The sequence below is a fragment of the Lethenteron reissneri genome, chromosome 54, assembly GCF_015708825.2.
Source record: "Lethenteron reissneri isolate LAM-NWPU_2019-01 chromosome 54, ASM1570882v1, whole genome shotgun sequence".
In the NCBI taxonomy this organism is placed as follows: Eukaryota; Metazoa; Chordata; class Hyperoartia; order Petromyzontiformes; family Petromyzontidae; genus Lethenteron; species Lethenteron reissneri.
The window spans coordinates 10,857,319-10,875,023 of NC_083832.1; the positions used below are offsets into that span (position 1 = coordinate 10,857,319).

At 49.4% G+C, this 17,705-nt stretch overlaps 1 protein-coding gene across 1 annotated transcript in view; it reads left to right on the forward strand.

Moving 5' to 3' along the window:
- The window catches only part of LOC133356477 (collagen alpha-1(VII) chain-like), a 103,319-nt gene that overhangs the window by 75,228 nt on the left and 10,386 nt on the right, over positions 1 to 17,705 (forward strand). Inside the window, exons 26-39 of the mRNA XM_061574008.1 lie at positions 1,870 to 1,905; positions 4,057 to 4,137; positions 4,855 to 4,890; positions 5,546 to 5,617; positions 6,648 to 6,692; positions 7,777 to 7,812; positions 9,435 to 9,470; positions 10,033 to 10,128; positions 12,359 to 12,421; positions 13,635 to 13,670; positions 13,942 to 13,977; positions 15,025 to 15,072; positions 16,705 to 16,740; positions 17,173 to 17,313. Coding sequence (XP_061429992.1) covers positions 1,870 to 1,905; positions 4,057 to 4,137; positions 4,855 to 4,890; positions 5,546 to 5,617; positions 6,648 to 6,692; positions 7,777 to 7,812; positions 9,435 to 9,470; positions 10,033 to 10,128; positions 12,359 to 12,421; positions 13,635 to 13,670; positions 13,942 to 13,977; positions 15,025 to 15,072; positions 16,705 to 16,740; positions 17,173 to 17,313 — 798 coding nt within the window. The remainder of the gene's footprint in view (positions 1 to 1,869; positions 1,906 to 4,056; positions 4,138 to 4,854; positions 4,891 to 5,545; positions 5,618 to 6,647; positions 6,693 to 7,776; positions 7,813 to 9,434; positions 9,471 to 10,032; positions 10,129 to 12,358; positions 12,422 to 13,634; positions 13,671 to 13,941; positions 13,978 to 15,024; positions 15,073 to 16,704; positions 16,741 to 17,172; positions 17,314 to 17,705) is intronic.

Below are 17,705 nucleotides of genomic sequence, written 5' to 3' on the forward strand. Positions count from 1 at the left end.
CTTAAGTGAGTGACATCTGGAAATGAATGATTTTAGAAAATCCAGAGGAAACTGGAAAAAAACCCATACTTGGCAGAACAGATTTCCAAACGTGGTGAGAAGATGTTATCTCTCTCGCCTGGCACGCAGGAGGTCGTGGGTTCAATCCCAGACCCTGACGATGCTTGTTGTATATTTGGAGTCCGCGTGTTTTCTCTCTCTCTCCCCGTGGTGGTCACGTGGTTTTTTATCCGGGTTCCTCCGGTTTTACCCTCCACATTTAGACTCAACACGCATTGAGATTATTTGTCCACGACTATAAATTCCCACATGTGATGATCATGATGATGATAAAAGCCACCTCTATGGTCAGCTATCAACACGTGTGGCCAGGACTCCTCTGAACATTACCTGCTAAATAAAATAGAATAAAAAATATTCTGTAGGTCTTTCGGTAAAGTCACGTAGATAGAAAAAAAAGAGATGACGACGTTTCGATCGCAATCGCGAGAGAGCTGCTGAGGCAGGATGGTATAAAGGTTTGATATGTGTGTAACTCAAGGGTCATAAGCGAAGTGAGCGGGGCTAGTGATGAAATTTGCATGTAAATGTCAGATCGGAGAGCTGGGCTACCTCCACGACGACGAAGCTGTGGTAGTGGCCATTGTATTGTGTGTATGAGCGATGTATGAGCACCACAACCTTAGAACCACTGATGGCGCAAACCTTAGAGAAACATTACAATTGCATCTGATTTATTCATTCCTACTCAGGCCATGGAACAATCAATGATTCCTCATTCGTACCTCTACGGGACACAAGACTTATAACGTTACAGCCCGCGTACATTTCCAGAGAGGAGGTGGTGGCGGTGGTGGTGGTTTGGGTGAGACCTTCATCCAGCAGTGCATTGAACCATGGCTGTTGGTAACGAAAGTCAAATTCTTGAAGATGCGACTCAAATAGAGGTCGCCTCACTGGCGCTGACTGCTCCAGACGAACAAGTGGAAGTACGCTCATCGCCATTGGCAGCGGCCTTGAGCAATTGGTGGGAAATTCCACATTATCATGGTGGGAGCAAATCTATTCAAAATTGGCATACAATTGTTATACAAAGATCAGTACTATGCTCATAATGTAGACCCCTACGAGGATGATACTTATGATGGTGATCACAATGATCGTGATGGTGTTTTTTTGAGTTTACCCCGGACAATTTTTTTCCGAATGTCAGTTTCAGTGCTGTAACCTCTCTCTCTCTCTCTTTCTGTTTGTCTGCGCCATGTTCTTTCTCAAATGCTTCGGCGGTCATGGCCTCTCCCTTCCACTCAGCTCTGTCCCGGAATTTATTTTTTACTCTGGAACTTTGCATCAGACACTCTGCATGCAGTTGTTCAAATTGCTCGTGCACTTAATTCGCTTCCTCCCCCGCTTTGGAACCACAGCCACAGAATTTGACATTTATTCAAATGGACAATTATGCTCTATGTCTGTGAATGTTGTGGGTTTACCCGGCAACACACCGGTGTGCTGAACTATTAAGTAATTGGAAATGTTGTGAGTTTACTCTCCAACACACTGGTGTGCCGAACTAATAACTAATTTCCATATTTTGTTTACGTGACAAACCTTACTCATTGGGTGGTGGCGGGTTTAATGACACGACATTTATATTTATGTGATCTAACCCCAAAAAAATCCCTCATCGATAATATTAGTTGCAAAAGCCTACGTGTTAAATCATACTCGTGTCTGCCTACTTCAAGGAGCGTTGAGGTTGACTATCATCTCTACTGGTAACCCATAGCCGTGCGAACTCCACCTTTCCATGGTGGGGACCAGTTTTATCCGCAGTGATAATAAATCTTCCTTTTTTTTGCGTGCCTGCAGGGTGACCCGGGGGAGCGAGGAACTCAAGGCGAGAAGGTAATAACGGCTCTTGCGAGGAAAGGGAGAGAAATATAAAATATAGATCTTACACAATTACTTTCATTTAATCAATATTACTGTCAGGCGTGTGGGAGCTGAAACTTGCTTAAGTATTTGAGCCCGTGCTTGGCGGATGTGTCTGGGACGTTCGCTTCATTTGTATGGAGGTGGTGATGCGGACGACGCTTCTTTTTTGGCGAGTGCACCCGCGTGCACTCGCACGTCGAACGGTCGCGCAGAGACAAACATCCCCATCTTGAACGGACTGTTGGGGGAAATTATCTTGGCCAGCAGCTGTTAAGGGCCCGGAAAAGTGCACGGAGGGGACTGCGCGGCCAACATTAAGCATGGCCACCTTTATTTAAAAGTTACGCATATGCGCATAAGCAGACAGAAGGCATATAAATTCCCCATATTGCTTCCAACAGACTGCTGGGTAGAAGCGGTGTTCGCGAGCACCTGTTAGCGCTGGTGGTGTGGCCAGCACCATGGACAGCCACCAGTGCAACAGGTACATGTGTTCGGCTGAGTCAACTGAGGAGAGGCCTAGGAATGATTGAGATGTTATCAGTGGGCCTTAATCGACCTTAGGTCGTCGGGTTCGTAGCACAGGACGCTAATCACTATGCCAGTGCACCCACCCAACACAGCCACAAAGACAAAGATCCCCCGTATAGCCTTGGACGGACTGTTGGGGCAAGTGCTGCTAGCGAGCACCTATGAAGGCCGACATGGCACACGAGGGGGTGGGTTGCCACCACCACCACGCCCGGCCGCCTTTGTCTCCCAGTGGCAATGTTTACACATCGCACCAGGTACTCATTTGATGCTGAGTCGACCTAGAGAAGGCCCAGGACCGGTTCAGATAATCGTCACTGGGTGTTGGCCATGAGTGGAAATTTAACTCGTGTTGCCATGTTCGTATCACAGTGCGTTAACCACTACACCACCGCTCCCCACACACATACCCACACACACGTTCTCTCTAAAAGTAATACATACGCTCGTACATACATTCACACGTACGCTCCATAGTAATGCATGCTTTTTTTCTCAGTTAATTAATGCACAGACACAGTTTCATAGGCACGCATGCCCATGCACAGTGGTGCAAACACACTCTGTCACACACTCACAGTAATGCATGCAAACACATACACAGTCACTGCAATGCATGCACACTCACACAAGACACACCGCACCAGGTACTCATTTGAGGCTGAGTCGACCGAGGGGAGGCCAAGGACCGGTTCAGATAATCGTCACTGGTGTTGGCCGTGAGCGGGAATTGAACTCGAGTCGCCGGGTTCGTAGCGCAGCGTAGCGCTAACCGCTCCACCACCGCTCCCCATGGACACTCACGCACACACAGTCATACACCGGCACACACTGGTGTGGTGTTGATGACGGTGAATGACCTATGGTGTTGATGAAATATTACATTTCCTGACTGTGGTCATGAAATATTTTCTATTATGACAATTAGGCTGATGGGTTTTTATATAAAAGTGATGATTATGATTAAAGTTACGTATTACATTTTTTCCCTATGATAATTATTTTCATGCTGATCCTTTGTATAATGGAAAGTCATTATTATCTTATGGTTATTATGGTAATTGGATCGTGATTGTGTTGATGATGAACGTTTTAATAACGGAAATGACAATAATGTGAATGTTAAAATACTTGGATGATGATGATGGTGGTGATGATGATGATTATTTCTTTAACGGTGATGACAGCGATGATTAATATTTTTCAATGAAATGTTAATGATATCATTACATGTGTTTATTGTGATGACTGAATCTCTGCTTCCTTCTTCATAATATGTTTTTATGATTCTGTTTATTCGTATTTATTTTGGAAGATTTGATCATTTAATGGCAATCAGAAAATGATTAAAATAATAATCAAGGCAATTATGTAATATGTTTTCGATTATGTTGATTCGTATTTATAATCTAAGATTTGATTATTTACTGGAAATCTAATGATGATGAAGATGATGGTAATAATGATGAGAGCAGTCACGTCAGATTATTCTTACGAGGATAATGATGATGGTGGTGGTGATGGTGGCGGTTGTTGTTGATGGTAGTGGTGGCGACTATTTATTGGTACATTGTTGTTGTTGTTGTTCAGGGAGAGAGGGGGCAACCGGGTCTTGATGGAAAGGATGGCCTTGATGGAAAAGATGGCCCCCCTGGACCTTCAGGACCCCGAGTGCGTGCCTTTGGCCCATGACATCAACATTCGCCAGCGCCATCATCTGCACAATGAAGACCGCACTGCTCATCCCATCCTAGGATCTCAATGCGCAATACATGGAGAGCAGGATACATAACAGAACAAGGGGCAACCGACCAAACTAAAGAGGGAAGGCCACTTTAACGAGATGGGTTTTCAAAGCAGACTTAAACATATCTACCGACTCACCATTCATAACAACGCATTGCTCGCAGTTTTCAACATTTACGATAACAAGATCCCGTATTCAATGTTGTGCGATTACCCTTATGTGGAGTAATTCTATTCCTCGATTGTACTCACGATTGCCTTCTTGTAATTGACGTGCAGTCTGATTATTGGGTTGATTCACTTTCAGGAATGTAACCATGGGCAGAGAGTGGCGGCTCTCACAATCGGAAGGTAGCAGGTTTTAGACGCCAGGTTCAATGCCAGCATCACAATCGGAAGATGATGTCTGGTGGTTGACGCGGCCCAATCATTTTCTCCAACGGCGTTCCTAATCTAGGCACCACTTTGTGCGAAGTCAGCGACTGGCGCCGGCATATGAACGTGGAGTTTCCAAGCTTAGCTCAGGCCATGAATGGCCATGAGCTCCACCTCACGCTCGTTTTGAGTGCAGAAACACAGGAGAGTTATTTTGATGAGACGTGTGTTGTCACGTGTGTCTAAACGTGTGATGTCAATTCACAGGGAGATCCGGGCAAGCTGGGCGACCCCGGGAGAGATGTAAGTTTTATCCCAACCAAAATCTGAGAGACATTTCTGAACGCTTTTCCACGAGTCTTAATGTTTACGAAATCGCCAACGCCCAAGCACCGACTTAGAACAGACATCTTCGTAGAACACCATCCCGCTGTGTTTACGGCGGCAGATGAGCTCACGCGCACCATCATCCGTGGCGCATGTTGGGGGATCACTGCCGTTCTTGCCCTTACGCCGCTGCCCTCGTCACCAACGTCTATTGCCGCCACCCTTGAACCGCGTGACCCACGCTCGCTGCCATGCGGGCAACACGCCGCCCCTCCAACCGTCGTGAAATCCGTCGTGGATATTTTTGAACCGCCTTTCGCTGCATTGTTTATCGCGGCGTTCTGCATCGTAAGGCACGGCTGCATCGTCTTCATCGCCGTCATCCCACCTTAGTTTACGACTACCGCAGTGCCCTTGTGTGGCCCTGAGTAGGGCTGCCCAGATGTTCCCGGAGGGCCAAAGCTCGAGGCTGAGGGCAGGATGCCACGTGGTGATGGCCACCCACCCCCTCGTGTGCCGAGCCGGCCTTTATAGGTGACAGCACTCGCCCCAACAGTCCGTTGAAGGCTATAAGGGGATCTTTGCCTTTTTACATATTTGTTTTTGTGCTTTCTCTCCTAATGTGCCACAGGGCTTGCCTGGCCTGCGAGGAGAACCTGGAATTCCTGGAGCAGTAGGGCCGCCGGGAACTCCGGGAAGCAACGTGAGTTTATTTGAATGTCAACGATGATACGAGACGCAGACCAATTGATGAGGCCTCGCTTCGGTTACGTCAACAGCGCGGCTCAAACAATATGGCTAAAATGCACGTGGCCGCCGTGCTGCTCAGGAATAAGGGAGGCTTTGTACGTATGTACTTTGAACTTCTTTCGCGCCGTACGTAGCCAACCGTGCCGATTGATAGTAGCTCATCGGCACCATCACCATCATCAGCAACGGTTGTAGAGGCAAAACTGTCATCGTTGTCATTTTTTGTCGAATTCATCGGCAGTAGCGTCGGCTACATTATTTGCCACGATACCTCGACTTTCGGCCATCCACCGTATTTCTGTTCGCGAGCATTGCTCAGCACCCGGGCTCGCAGGAGAGCCTTCCGCAGCAGCAGCAGCACCTCCGATTCGCACGGTTGGCTACGTACGGCGCGACAGAAGTTCAACGCAAATACGTACGTACACAGAGAGCGACTCTGAACCTCCTCTTCGACACCAACTGCCAGGCGTCGTTTCGTCTCACCATGGGTGGCCCCCCCCACGCCCCCCCGTGTCTCTGCCCGCTGTCGTGGCCCCGCACCGCAGCTCGCTGTAGATCTCTCTCCGCAGCGATGCTCACAGCCTCCCCGAGAACAGGGAAGCAGCACCGTTACCGCCGGGAGTCGTTTTTCTCCGTGGGAACGCACCGCCGTCTGAAACGCCATCCCGCTGCGCTTTCGCTACGACAGCAGCAACAGCAGCGTTCAATCTGCACCGACTTCGAAGAGACACTTTAGGATTCTCAGCTACTCTATCCCCCCTGGCCTTCGAGCGACGCACTGAGCCAGCGCTACGCGCCTCAGAGTCACGGTCATTTGCATCCACGAAATATTGTACGTGATAAAAAAATGTATTTGTATTATTGTCTCCAATTCAGGCAAAGGGTTGGTGGATTACATAACGCTGCCCTAAAAGAGGGCCATTGCCATAAAATGGCCCTGCTTTTACGTGATTGCCTTGTTTCATTGTTGTGTTTGTAATCAGGGGAAAGCGGGAGAAGATGGAAAACCCGGTGAACATGGAAAAGATGTGAGTGCTGCCTTCTCTGAACATTCCCTTGATGCTTCATTGACCCTATCAATGATTGGCCAATTGAATTGCTTGCAAGCCATCGATTTAACAACATAACACAAATTAATTTCAATAACATGCAGTTATTCAGCAGTCACGAAAGCTCCAAAATTAAGATTGAACATGCAGTTAGCTTAATTATATCCAGCAATTATACTGTCACACACAGACAGGCCTCCCGACTCACAAGCCACACTCCTAACTTTGGCTTTAAAACACAGGTCTCCCTAGAACTTTGCGCAGGTGCCGGTTTGCGCGATTCCGCGCTGTGCGAGCGGCTGGCCTAATTCGCGATGTGCGGTTTGAATTCACTCGATGTGCGGCTATGCCAGCGGTCGGCAACCGAAATAATAAGAAGAAGATCCATCTGTGTAAAAAAAAAAAAAAATCCGCAACTTTTAAAGAGCCCCCAATGCACATGGGTGAATACCAGACGGGGGTCCCTTATTAATGAGCGTCACGAAGCAGTCACTTCAAAGGACCGCACGTTGCCGGCCCCCTTGGCTACGCGGGGGGACAGCAAGCAGGTTGCGGTCCGCACCTCTGATTAGCACGGTTGGCTACGTACGGTGCGAAAGAAGTTCAACGTGCGTGCGTGCGTGCGCGCGTTTTCACTTTGCGTGCTCCCTTGGAAGGCGTCATCCGCTTAAAATGGGGGGGGACCTGTGCAGGGGAAAGAAGTGTGTCTTGTAATCTGGAGAATACGGCCACTTGGATCTGGTTTTGTGGCACTGTCATTAAACCGATCGGTTTGAAATCATGAGGGTCACGAGTTCACAAACCCGGCTGGAGGTCAACTCAGCCGATCATCATCCTTCTTAGGCAGCAGTGGCTATCCTAAGCAGTCGTTCAATTCGTTGCTGTAGAAATGTGGAATTTCCACCACCGTCCCATAGTCATAGGGAAGTGTTATGAACCGAGCAACCTGGAAAGACTCTGTTGAGCATCACGCCACCCCGGCCTTTACCTCGTGACATTGTGTGACGGTCGTGGCAATGGCGGCGTCGCGCTGCGTGTGCGTGTGTGTGTGTGTGGCGTACAGGGTGCTGAAGGGAGCCCTGGTGAAGATGGGAAAAAGGTGAAGCCTGCACGTGTCTCCGTGTCGCTGTTGCACCGTCTTACCGTCGCAACGTGCGCCGTCGCCTTGCGGCGTGCAGCTCGTTGCTCCGCATTGCGTTCTATTGCGCCAGGCAAACCTTGCCTCTTTCCGCTGCAGTGCTTCCCAATGCATGGCAGTGCCTGCACTCGCATCGCGTTGGACGCATTTCGTTGCAGCGGGTTGCAATCACATCTCACCGCGTTGCATCTTCCGCGCAGCACGGCGACACGTGTGCCATCACAACGCGATGGCATTGCCTCGCATTAATTTGTACTGCACTGCATTAATTTGTCCCGCATATTGCATTTCCCATTGCATTGCCTCTCTGAGTCATGTTGCCCGTGTTCATTTGCTCTGTGCTGTATTTATTTCGTCCGTTCAATGGTCTGTTTCTAGGGCGTTTCAATAATTTTGTTAAACTGCATTGCATCCTTCTCTCTCCATATTGTATTATCCACCGCGTCGTCTCTCCGCTGCATTATTCTTTTCACTGCTCTCCACCGGCTTCCTGTCAGGTCTGGGATTCATTTTAATATTGCAGAGATTTTTTTATGAATTCGTGATGGGCTTTCCCCTGCCTCCTAACCTCTCTCCTCTCTCTCATCTCACTCTGCTCCCTCTCCACACTCTCTCTTACCTCTCCTCTCTTATTCTTGGTTCTTTCGGTAAAGTCACGTAGAAGGGAAATAATAAAATAATAAAAATAAAACAATAAAATTCTCACGACGTCTCGATTGCAACACAAGCAATCGTCATCAGGTGTTGATTGCTTGTGTTGCAATCGAAACGTCGTGAGAATTTTATTGTTTTATTTGTATTATTTTATTATTTCCCTTCTACGTGACTTTACCGAAAGAACCACGAACATGAATCCCTGCAGTCACCAAAGCTTTAAATCGAGATCTCTCCTCTCTTCTCTCTCTCATCTCACTCTACTCTCCGGCACACTATCTCCGCTCCAGCAATCAAGGCCACCAGCAGACAGTGGCCCGCAGGCAAACCCTTCATTCCTTGGGAGCGTCGCTCCTTTTGCGGCCTCTGCTCCCCAAGTCCAGAAATCTCTTACCGCTTCAACTTCGTGCAGTTGAGCCGCAGCTGCTTTTGCGTGCCAATGATGACTCAAGACCCCCATCTATTTTCGTTGTGAGCAAATAATCGTTATTTTATGTCGTGTTTTTTCTTCCTCCCGTGAAACGTATTGAGATGCAGTGGTATGAAGACGCTATACGAATGTGAAATAATGTTATAATTTTCAGTGCCTCTTATGATCGCATTGTGCTGACTTATATTGCATTGCATTGCACGTTCTGGCATTGCGTTTCCTCTAAGCAATTAAGTTCTGATTTGGTTTCATCGCATTGCTTCTTTATTGTTAATGCCTTCATTAATTGTCGTAAAGTAAGCATTGCATTGTCTCTTTATTGCGTTGTCTTTTCCCCTTTGCATTCTATTGCTTTGCCTTTTCCATTTGCGCTGCATTGCATAATTGCATTGCACGTATATTTGTATTGGCTTGCTGTGTCCCATCGCTGTGTGTTTCAAATAGGAAAATTCCCTCTTACAGCATCGCAATCTGTATTAACGAATTATGTCGCCTTCAGGGAGACAAGGGGGAGACCGGCACGCCAGGGCGAGATGTAAGTACATTGAATACAAGTAGTAAGTGCACTTTGCCATGCCCATTCGTGAACAGTTGGGGGTCCATGAGTATACTCACCACCAGCATAGGAATGTGGAAGTTTCACTGCTGGATATCCGTGCCTTAAATTTGGCTCGAGTGGTTCATTGAAAAAAATGGCCACATCCCCCCTCTACTGGCAGGCTATTGTCCACTTGCACGCCGGTGCTGTGTTTACCATTGTCTGCGCAGGGACTGCTGCCTCTAGGCAAAACAAAATACCTGTGCTTTGAGATGTTTCATTTTTACTTCACGTGTGCAATGTATATATGGCAGCTGTTTTGGCTTAGTGCCACCAATGATCAAATTTTAACATGCAGCTGTCGTGGCAGCGCATTGATTGGGCTCTCGGTCAGAGTACAGCCTAGGCCTATCAGACCTGTGCGGTTGACTGCAATGAAGTTCAACACAACGCCGGTGCCCAATCCGGGTCACCAATCAATCCCTGCCCCGGGGGTCAAGCCCGGAACAGGTGGCAACACTGGCATTGATGGAACAGCTCTGTTGCCTTGCGACCGTAGGGCAGGGATGGCTCCAAAGGTGAACGGGGAGAGGTGGGATCGCCAGGAACTCAAGGAATCCCGGGTTTCACTGGACCAGCAGGACCCCCAGGGCAGGTGAGTACCCTGGGTAGTCGACAATGATGATGATGATGCTTGGTATGGATGGATGACTCAAAGTGGTGGTGACGCGGCCCAGCGGTAGGTAGCGCCGTGTAAACCACGGCGGGCGCTAAAGACCTCCGGGACATCACTGAGTGGACAATCGCGCATCGGCGTCACGGTTAAATTTTTGATAAATTTCGCGGAAATTATTCCACTGGGATTAGACTCACATCGACAATCATCGCCCGCCTCCCCCCCACCTCCCACCTACTGGTAGACTAATGCCTGCTTGCAGGCCAGGTGCTAAGTCACCGTGTGCCCGCAGGGATCGCTGCCACCGTGGGGCGAGATGCGATGTAAGTCGCTTATCGCGTTGTTAAAGCATTCTGAGACGCCCCGGCTTACAGGGGCATCTGTCAAAAAACAAATCGTTATCGCTGCGACGCACCGGTGCTTTCTCTCCCAGACGCTAGCCCCTCCGTTCGGGAATTCCTCTCCTCTTCGTCTGCCTTCGTAAGTCCTCTCATTCATCGCCTTAATGCCAAAGGTGACACCGTATGATCGGCGAGCGTCGTCAGCCCGTCCACGGCTCACCTCCGACCCCATACGTCTCTGCCTCCGGGCGCAAAGCCTCTCTGGCTCCGACAGCGTCGGCCCCAGCGAGATGCAGTGGTCCACGATGAGTTCGGGCGATGGACCAAGTCTCCCCTGCACTTAGCAAGGGACTTCCTGGCACGGCCATCAACACAGCTGCTGCACCCTCCGCTGCTAGTTCGGGCTCTGCCATAGGCCCTGCTACTCGCCGACCGGAAACTAGATCGTCCAGCCAGAGGCTTTTGTCAGCCATCGCGAGATTATTCGGGTTCCAGGACGTCGCCCACTTGACCTTCGTATGACACTTTTTGGGCGATCTCTTCCTTCCTTCTGACAGATTCTGTACACGTTTCACAGTTGACAAGGTGGTGTCCTAGGTCGCTCTTACAGTTTTATCATCATTACTACCACCATCGCCGCCACCACCATTGCCACCACCATTGCCACCACCACCATCACCACCGCCCTCGCCACCACCACCTTCACCACCACCATCACCACCACCACCACCATTGCCACCACCATGGGGACTCCCTTGCTACCCTTGGTTAATTCTAGGAAGCATCCCCAAAATGTGCATCTTATAATTGTAACAATACGGGATGTCTGAATTTAATTTGAAAAATAATCATAAAAATAATGAAATCAGTTTACATACTTTAAATATACTGAATGTGGGATTACATTCGGTTACTTCTGAGACCTCTAGCAATCGGTAATTAGAATCAGATTACTTTTAAATCAGGGGGTGCTGCTGCAGTGTTACGGGCAGCACGTTGGACACGCTCGCAATCCAGAGGTCGATTCCTGGCGCGGCAGCTAAAACAACGGTACAAGTTTCTTAAATCCCTACACCTCTATCCACCCAGTAGAATAAATGGTTACACCACGCCTGGTGGGGTAGAGTGTGGGTACTCTTACGTCTTCCGTGACTTTCAACGAACGCGGCGGAAGAGGCCAAATAATAATTGTAATACCTTCATTTCATATAGCGTCATTCACGCAAATATCATCCCACAACATTACTTACAGGAACTGATGCACACCACCAACGAGGTCCTTCAGATCTTCTAATCTCCTTCTTTTTAGTATTCCGAGGTCAAAGCTTCGTACCTGGGGGTGATCGGGCTTTTGCCAGTGCAGCCCCAAGACTATGGAACGCGTCGCCTCTGACAATGAGACGATGAGAATCTCCAGTGATATTTACATCTGCCTTGTCACCATAGCTGTGGTCGTCTACGCTACTGGGATCCCTGTATGAGATGCGCCTTATAAACGTAAATGAATGTCATGATAACATTAATTACATATGAGCTTCAAATTCCATATACAGCCTCTACAAAGCAAATGAAACCCCCGACTACTCCGAAGCAAAAAAACTAAAATTAATGACCAAAGTAAGAAATGGCTGTCTCACAGCTCCCGTCTGGCGGAGACGTTTCCCCGCCAGTGCCGGCTCGAGCGAGCGCCTGCTGGGCCGCCCCAGCAGGCGCTTGCACGGCGCTGCGGCCGGGGCCGTCACCGACACCGTCGGGGGCTCAGGCGCTCTCGACGAAAACGGCTCGTCGCCCGCGCCCCCTTGATGAAACCGAGTGCGCACGTGTGTGCGCGCGTGTGTGTTCACGTGTGTGTGTGTTTCTTTTGCCAGGTTCTTATGGTGAAGGGAGACTACACTCAGACGCAGGGCTTGCCAGGGTCTGCAGGCGTCCCGGTAAATGGCAGATTCTTCTCGCCGATGTGAAATGTGTGTGTGCGCGCCGCGGTGGCGAGATGTCAGCTACCTCGCCGGTTATACAGGAGGTCGTGGGTACGATCCCGATCCTGACACCTGCTGTATATTTGCAGTTTGAATTATTCTCTCTCCCCGGGGTCGTGTGGATTTTTCTCCGGGTCCTCCGTTTTTTTTCTCCCTCTGCATTTAGAGTCTTTGGCTGCTGTAAATTTCCACGTGATGATAATCTGCTTCGTTGCGCTATCATTTGTGATAGCCGGTTCGCTTCTGTAAAAAAAAAAGAGATATAATAGCTCAGCGGGCCTTACCTGGTAAAATAAAACATAGTTTAGTTTAAAGATGCTGCCGCTAAACAAGCATTGGACCGAATGCATACTCCGCATTAACATTTATATGAATGTCCGCCCGAGTGGAGCTCTGGCGAGAGGTGGCAGTGGGCTTGACTCACGTTGCGGAGGTCACGAATTCAAATCCCGCTTGGGGGTCGGGGATTCGAGGTGGGTGTGGCGGCCTCGCAGGTCAGAGCGCTGAGCCAGCGCCGCTGAGAACCCTGGGTTCGACTCCAGGCAGTGACCCGTGATCACCGCCGGACTCCCCGAGGGGATGGAGTTGATGGTGTCAGCCCGGTCAGCAATGACCGCAAAAAAAAAAACATCGCATTAAACTTTGGTTTTGCGCTTGATGTGGCTTACATTCCAGCTCTGGGAATGAAAAGAACAACCGTCAGTTCGACTGTTATCAGACAAAGCTATATCCGAGTGTGTAGGAAAGTGAGATCCCTACTAAGTAAAGGATTAAAGGGTCTCTCGGATTATATTTTTGGCAAGGATTAAGCGTCTTGACAGTGAGAGGTTCTTGTACTGCAACAATTTGAAAAGCGAGGTTAAGCATCATACAGGCGGATGGCGATGAGAAGCCGAAAAAAAAAATGTAGATCATGCAACGAATTAATAACGTGGTTTACCATTTTAATGACACGTCATAACAGTAAAAAAAAATCTACATCACTACACTTAAAGTGAATGATGTCTTGCAATCTATAAACGTGGCGTGAGCCGTTGTTTTGACTTCAGACCTGCGCACAGTTTCCACGACGATGTGTGTCGCGCGGTCGCCGTAGATCCAAATCCACCACTTCCGAAGTGACGTCGCTTGAGTGACTCCACTCTTTGTGTGCCCCCCCCCCACCCAGGGCATTCCGGGTGTTCCTGGTCCAATGGGTCCACAGGTTGGTGAAAATAATGCCAAGAAGTTGTCGTATTTTTTCAACGGCACCAAGAAATTGTTATTGTTGTTGGTATTGTCATCTGCTTTAGCCGTCGTGAAGAAGGGGGGGGGGGGGAATTTTTATTTATCGTGCTGGATGGAGACTGGATCTTGTTTGACATTGTGTGTTTGGGAATTTGATGCTCGTATGGTGGAAGTGCGAGCGATCGATTTTCCTTTCCGCTTGTTGGCCTGCGCGCTTTTAATGACCTGTGTTTTATTGTCTCCTGCAGGGTGATAAAGGAGACGCTGGAGAGAGGGGAGAAAAGGTAAGCCTCGTTAGATTTTATTTGTTTACCCGTAATTTAATTTGCTTATGCAAATACTTTGAATTTCGGGGTGGGAGTGGGGGGGGGGAGATCATGGTTGGAGTGATTAGCGGCACTCCGCCATGAATACCAGCGGCCTGGGTTTGAGTCCCCGTCACGCCTAAGCTCCGTGGCAAGGGGTATCAGAACCTGTACTGGGCCTCCCCAAGGATGACTCGGCCATAACTAAGTACCTGGTGAGGTGTGCGAGTGTCATCCCCCGGGAATACAAAGGAGGCGAGGCGCTGCGATGAGTCACTCCACCCTCTCGCACGCCATCCTGGCCTTGATAGGTGTTTGCTAACAGCAATTGCCTCCACAATCGATAAGGATACACAGGGGATCGTTGTGTTTGTGTTCTTGTGTGTATCCTTGTACGTGGGGAGCGGTGGGCGCAGAGGTTAGTGCTACACTGCGCTACGAACCCGGCGAGCCGAGTTCGATTCCCGCTCACGGCCAACATCAGTGGCGATTATCTGAATCGGTCCTGGGCCTCCCCTAAGGCGACTCAGCCTCAAATGAGCACCTGGTGCGGTGTGTAAACATCGCCACTGGGGAGGCAAAGGTGGCCGGGCGTAGTGCTGTGGCCTCCCACCCCCTAGTGTGCCGTGCCGGCCTTCATAGGTGCTCACTAACAGGCTACATGGGGGATTCTTGTCTTTAGTTTGTCCTTGTACGTGCACGTGCATGGGAAGTGGCAGGCTAGCAGTTAGCGCACTGCACTGCGAACCTGGCGACCTGAGTTCGCTTCCCGCACACTGTCAAACCCATCGGTAATGAATCATTTGAACTGCTTCTTGGGCCTGAATTTTCCCCGGGCACTAATGCAGTCGCCTTTCGTTTCCAACTCCCGAAGATGTTCCCCGCCGTGGTGCCTGGTGAAAGTTTGACAGTTGATATTCTCAACACGCAAAAGCCCAGCCTGGAAAAACTGCATCTGGATAGTCAGACACGTTTACTAATCCTCTAAGGTACGTAACTGTCGTTGTTTGTTGTTGTTGTTGACAGGGTGTGCCAGGACTTGACGGAAAGCCTGGCATGCAAGCCGAAATGGAGGTCAGTCTCTTCATTCAATTGCAACCAGAATCGGGATCTTTATTTATCCGGGAGGAATCCGATGAACTAGGAAGCTATTTTATCACAGATACCCACTGGGGGTGGTCGGCAAGTAAAAAAAAAACGATAGAAGTGCAAAGTACATAAGAGGTATGCAAGTCAAGAAAAACAAATTAGGCCACATGAGAACGAGTTGTAAAGGTACGTAAATTCCTACCGATTTTCAAGACTAAATGCAAGGCCTAGGCCCAGGTAACACGAAACAACAATGACAAAAACTATCCCCAGCCCACACCGAGACAACGCACACACCGCTCACAACATGTCCGACAATGTGCACCGTCTCATCCTGGGTGGCACATGTGTGACGGAGCGCTCGAACTCGCGACCTCCGCACGCTGCGCGACCATATTTCCCCACGCTGCCCAATGCGTGTTTGGCGAAGACGTAGGTATTCGGGGCAGAGAGTGCCGCGTAATACAACGACGGGGTTTGCTTCACCGTCATCCAATAACGACGTCGCCCCCCCCCCCCCCGGCGGGGCTCATTTGCGGGGTCATTAGGTCACAGAAGGGAAGAAGTCACATGGGTCGGCTCATCCTACCATGACCTCTGGGATCGATAAAGTGCGTAACCAGTTTGTGGGTAGCCGACGTTGTTGTTGTGGCTGGCGTATGAAATAGCTTGTTCCCTGCCACAGGAATGTGGGGTTGGTGTCGGACCACCTCGCACGATGAGACATTCCCCCACTTGCTTGAAGAGATCCCCGCGCGAACCAAATTGCGTTGCCGAACCCCGCCCGTCTCGCCGTTCGTGATGCCCCCGCGCTCTCCAGCAACTGCCTGCACGTGTCACCAAATGTATACATGCAAGATATAAATATATGTAACAGAAAAATGTCTAATTTCTAAAAGAAAATTAAGTAACCTTCTTATCGCAGACGAGCAGGATCTCTTTGAATCGCGCGGCCTATCCTCAAGTGTGAATTTTAAAAAATTTAAGCGAGGATTTGTATTAACACCGGAGCGATTTCATCGGTTTTTTTTTATGCATTCTAATTCTCTCCTCTGTATTGATTCGAACCGTCCCTCGGCTCTTAACTTCAAACCCACTAAAAATTGCAAACCCGTGTCCTCGTTTGAACCCCCTGAAGAGTTGTTGCCGTGTCACAACTCCTGCAGGCTCCAGTTTATCGTTAATCCCGTAACCCTTTCTGGGTTTCTTACACTTTTAATTTTCTTTTTTAAAGTTGCTGCTCAATGTCAACGACCTGTTGCGACGAATATCTCGGACAGTTGAACGACTGACATTCAAGTTTTAATCGGGTGGGAAGACATGTGTGTGGGTGATTAACTAAACTATTTGTACTTGACCAGGCAAGGCCCACTTAGCAATGTACACGATAAGCCTGCTTCGTTGAGCTATCATGTGTGGCCAGGTCGCTTCTGAACAAGGGCTATATATCTCAGTGGCCCACACCTGGTAAAAAAAAAATGTATTTCCCACTACTGTGAAACTACTGCAGACTTTACTTATCTGTGAAAGATAGGGGCGCCTTCGCCAGAGCCCTTGCGCTATGAGACCGACACGAATACCGGATGTGCTTGCTGATGTTGTGATTTGATTTCGCAGGACCTGGAGTCATTTTTCCTCTCCTACGGGATTGGCGTGAGTAGTGCAGTTCCGTACACAACCGTCCGCTTTTGACACAGAGTCGGTGCAAACGCGCGACCGTGAACGTCACGCATGCTCCGAACTCGGATATCGATTGTCTTTGCTGGACGGGCGTGGTACAGCGTATGCCTGTGATCCAGTGCTGTGGGGAGGCAAGAGATGGTGGATCACGAAGATCGTGGTTGCTAAGAGAGGGTCACTAGCTGTGCCTGCAAGACATAGCCATTGGCCAATCGTGTCTGAAACAGTCCTAGGCCTATCCTGGGTATAAACATCAGCATTGGGGGAGACAAAGGTGGCTGGACGTGCCGCTGGTTACACCGGTGGGGAGCCTTAATAGGTGCTCACTAACAGCACTGGCTGAGAAGCTAAACATGGGCTCTTTGTCCTTGTGTTCTTTACGTGCGTGTGTTCTGTGTTCACCAGATGAAGTCTTTAAAGGAGACCCTGGAAAGGGGCGTCATCGATGCAGGGGATAAACGCCCAGGAGATGTGGGCCCCCGTGGGGAAAAGGGCGACCGAGGGGAGCGAGGGGAACTGGGGCTTCGCGGCCCTCCGGGTCCAGAGGTGAGAGTTGAACTCCGGTTCATTTAACAAAACCGGACAGCCAAAAGCATCAACGGTCGTCATTTGTACCGGTAGGCGATGACATCACCGCGGGGGTTGTTCAAGGCTCGGTGCACTTTGAGGGCTCGCTGAAAGGAGATCACGGGACAGCCCCAGGTGTTATGGGTTCCCTGATTAAGATGACTGGCAGATGCAAGAAACCTGTGCTTCCCCACTGTGCCACGTCACTGTGATTTGTCCACCCGGCTCTCCGCTCGCTGTCGTGAGTGACAGGTCTGCAAACACACACACGCACACGTGTTTGACAAACGTCACCTGGTGTTGGGGTGACCTGACTTTCAAGCGGCGTTCCAGATAATGTTTCATTTTGTCGAGCAAATCTGCCCTTCGGT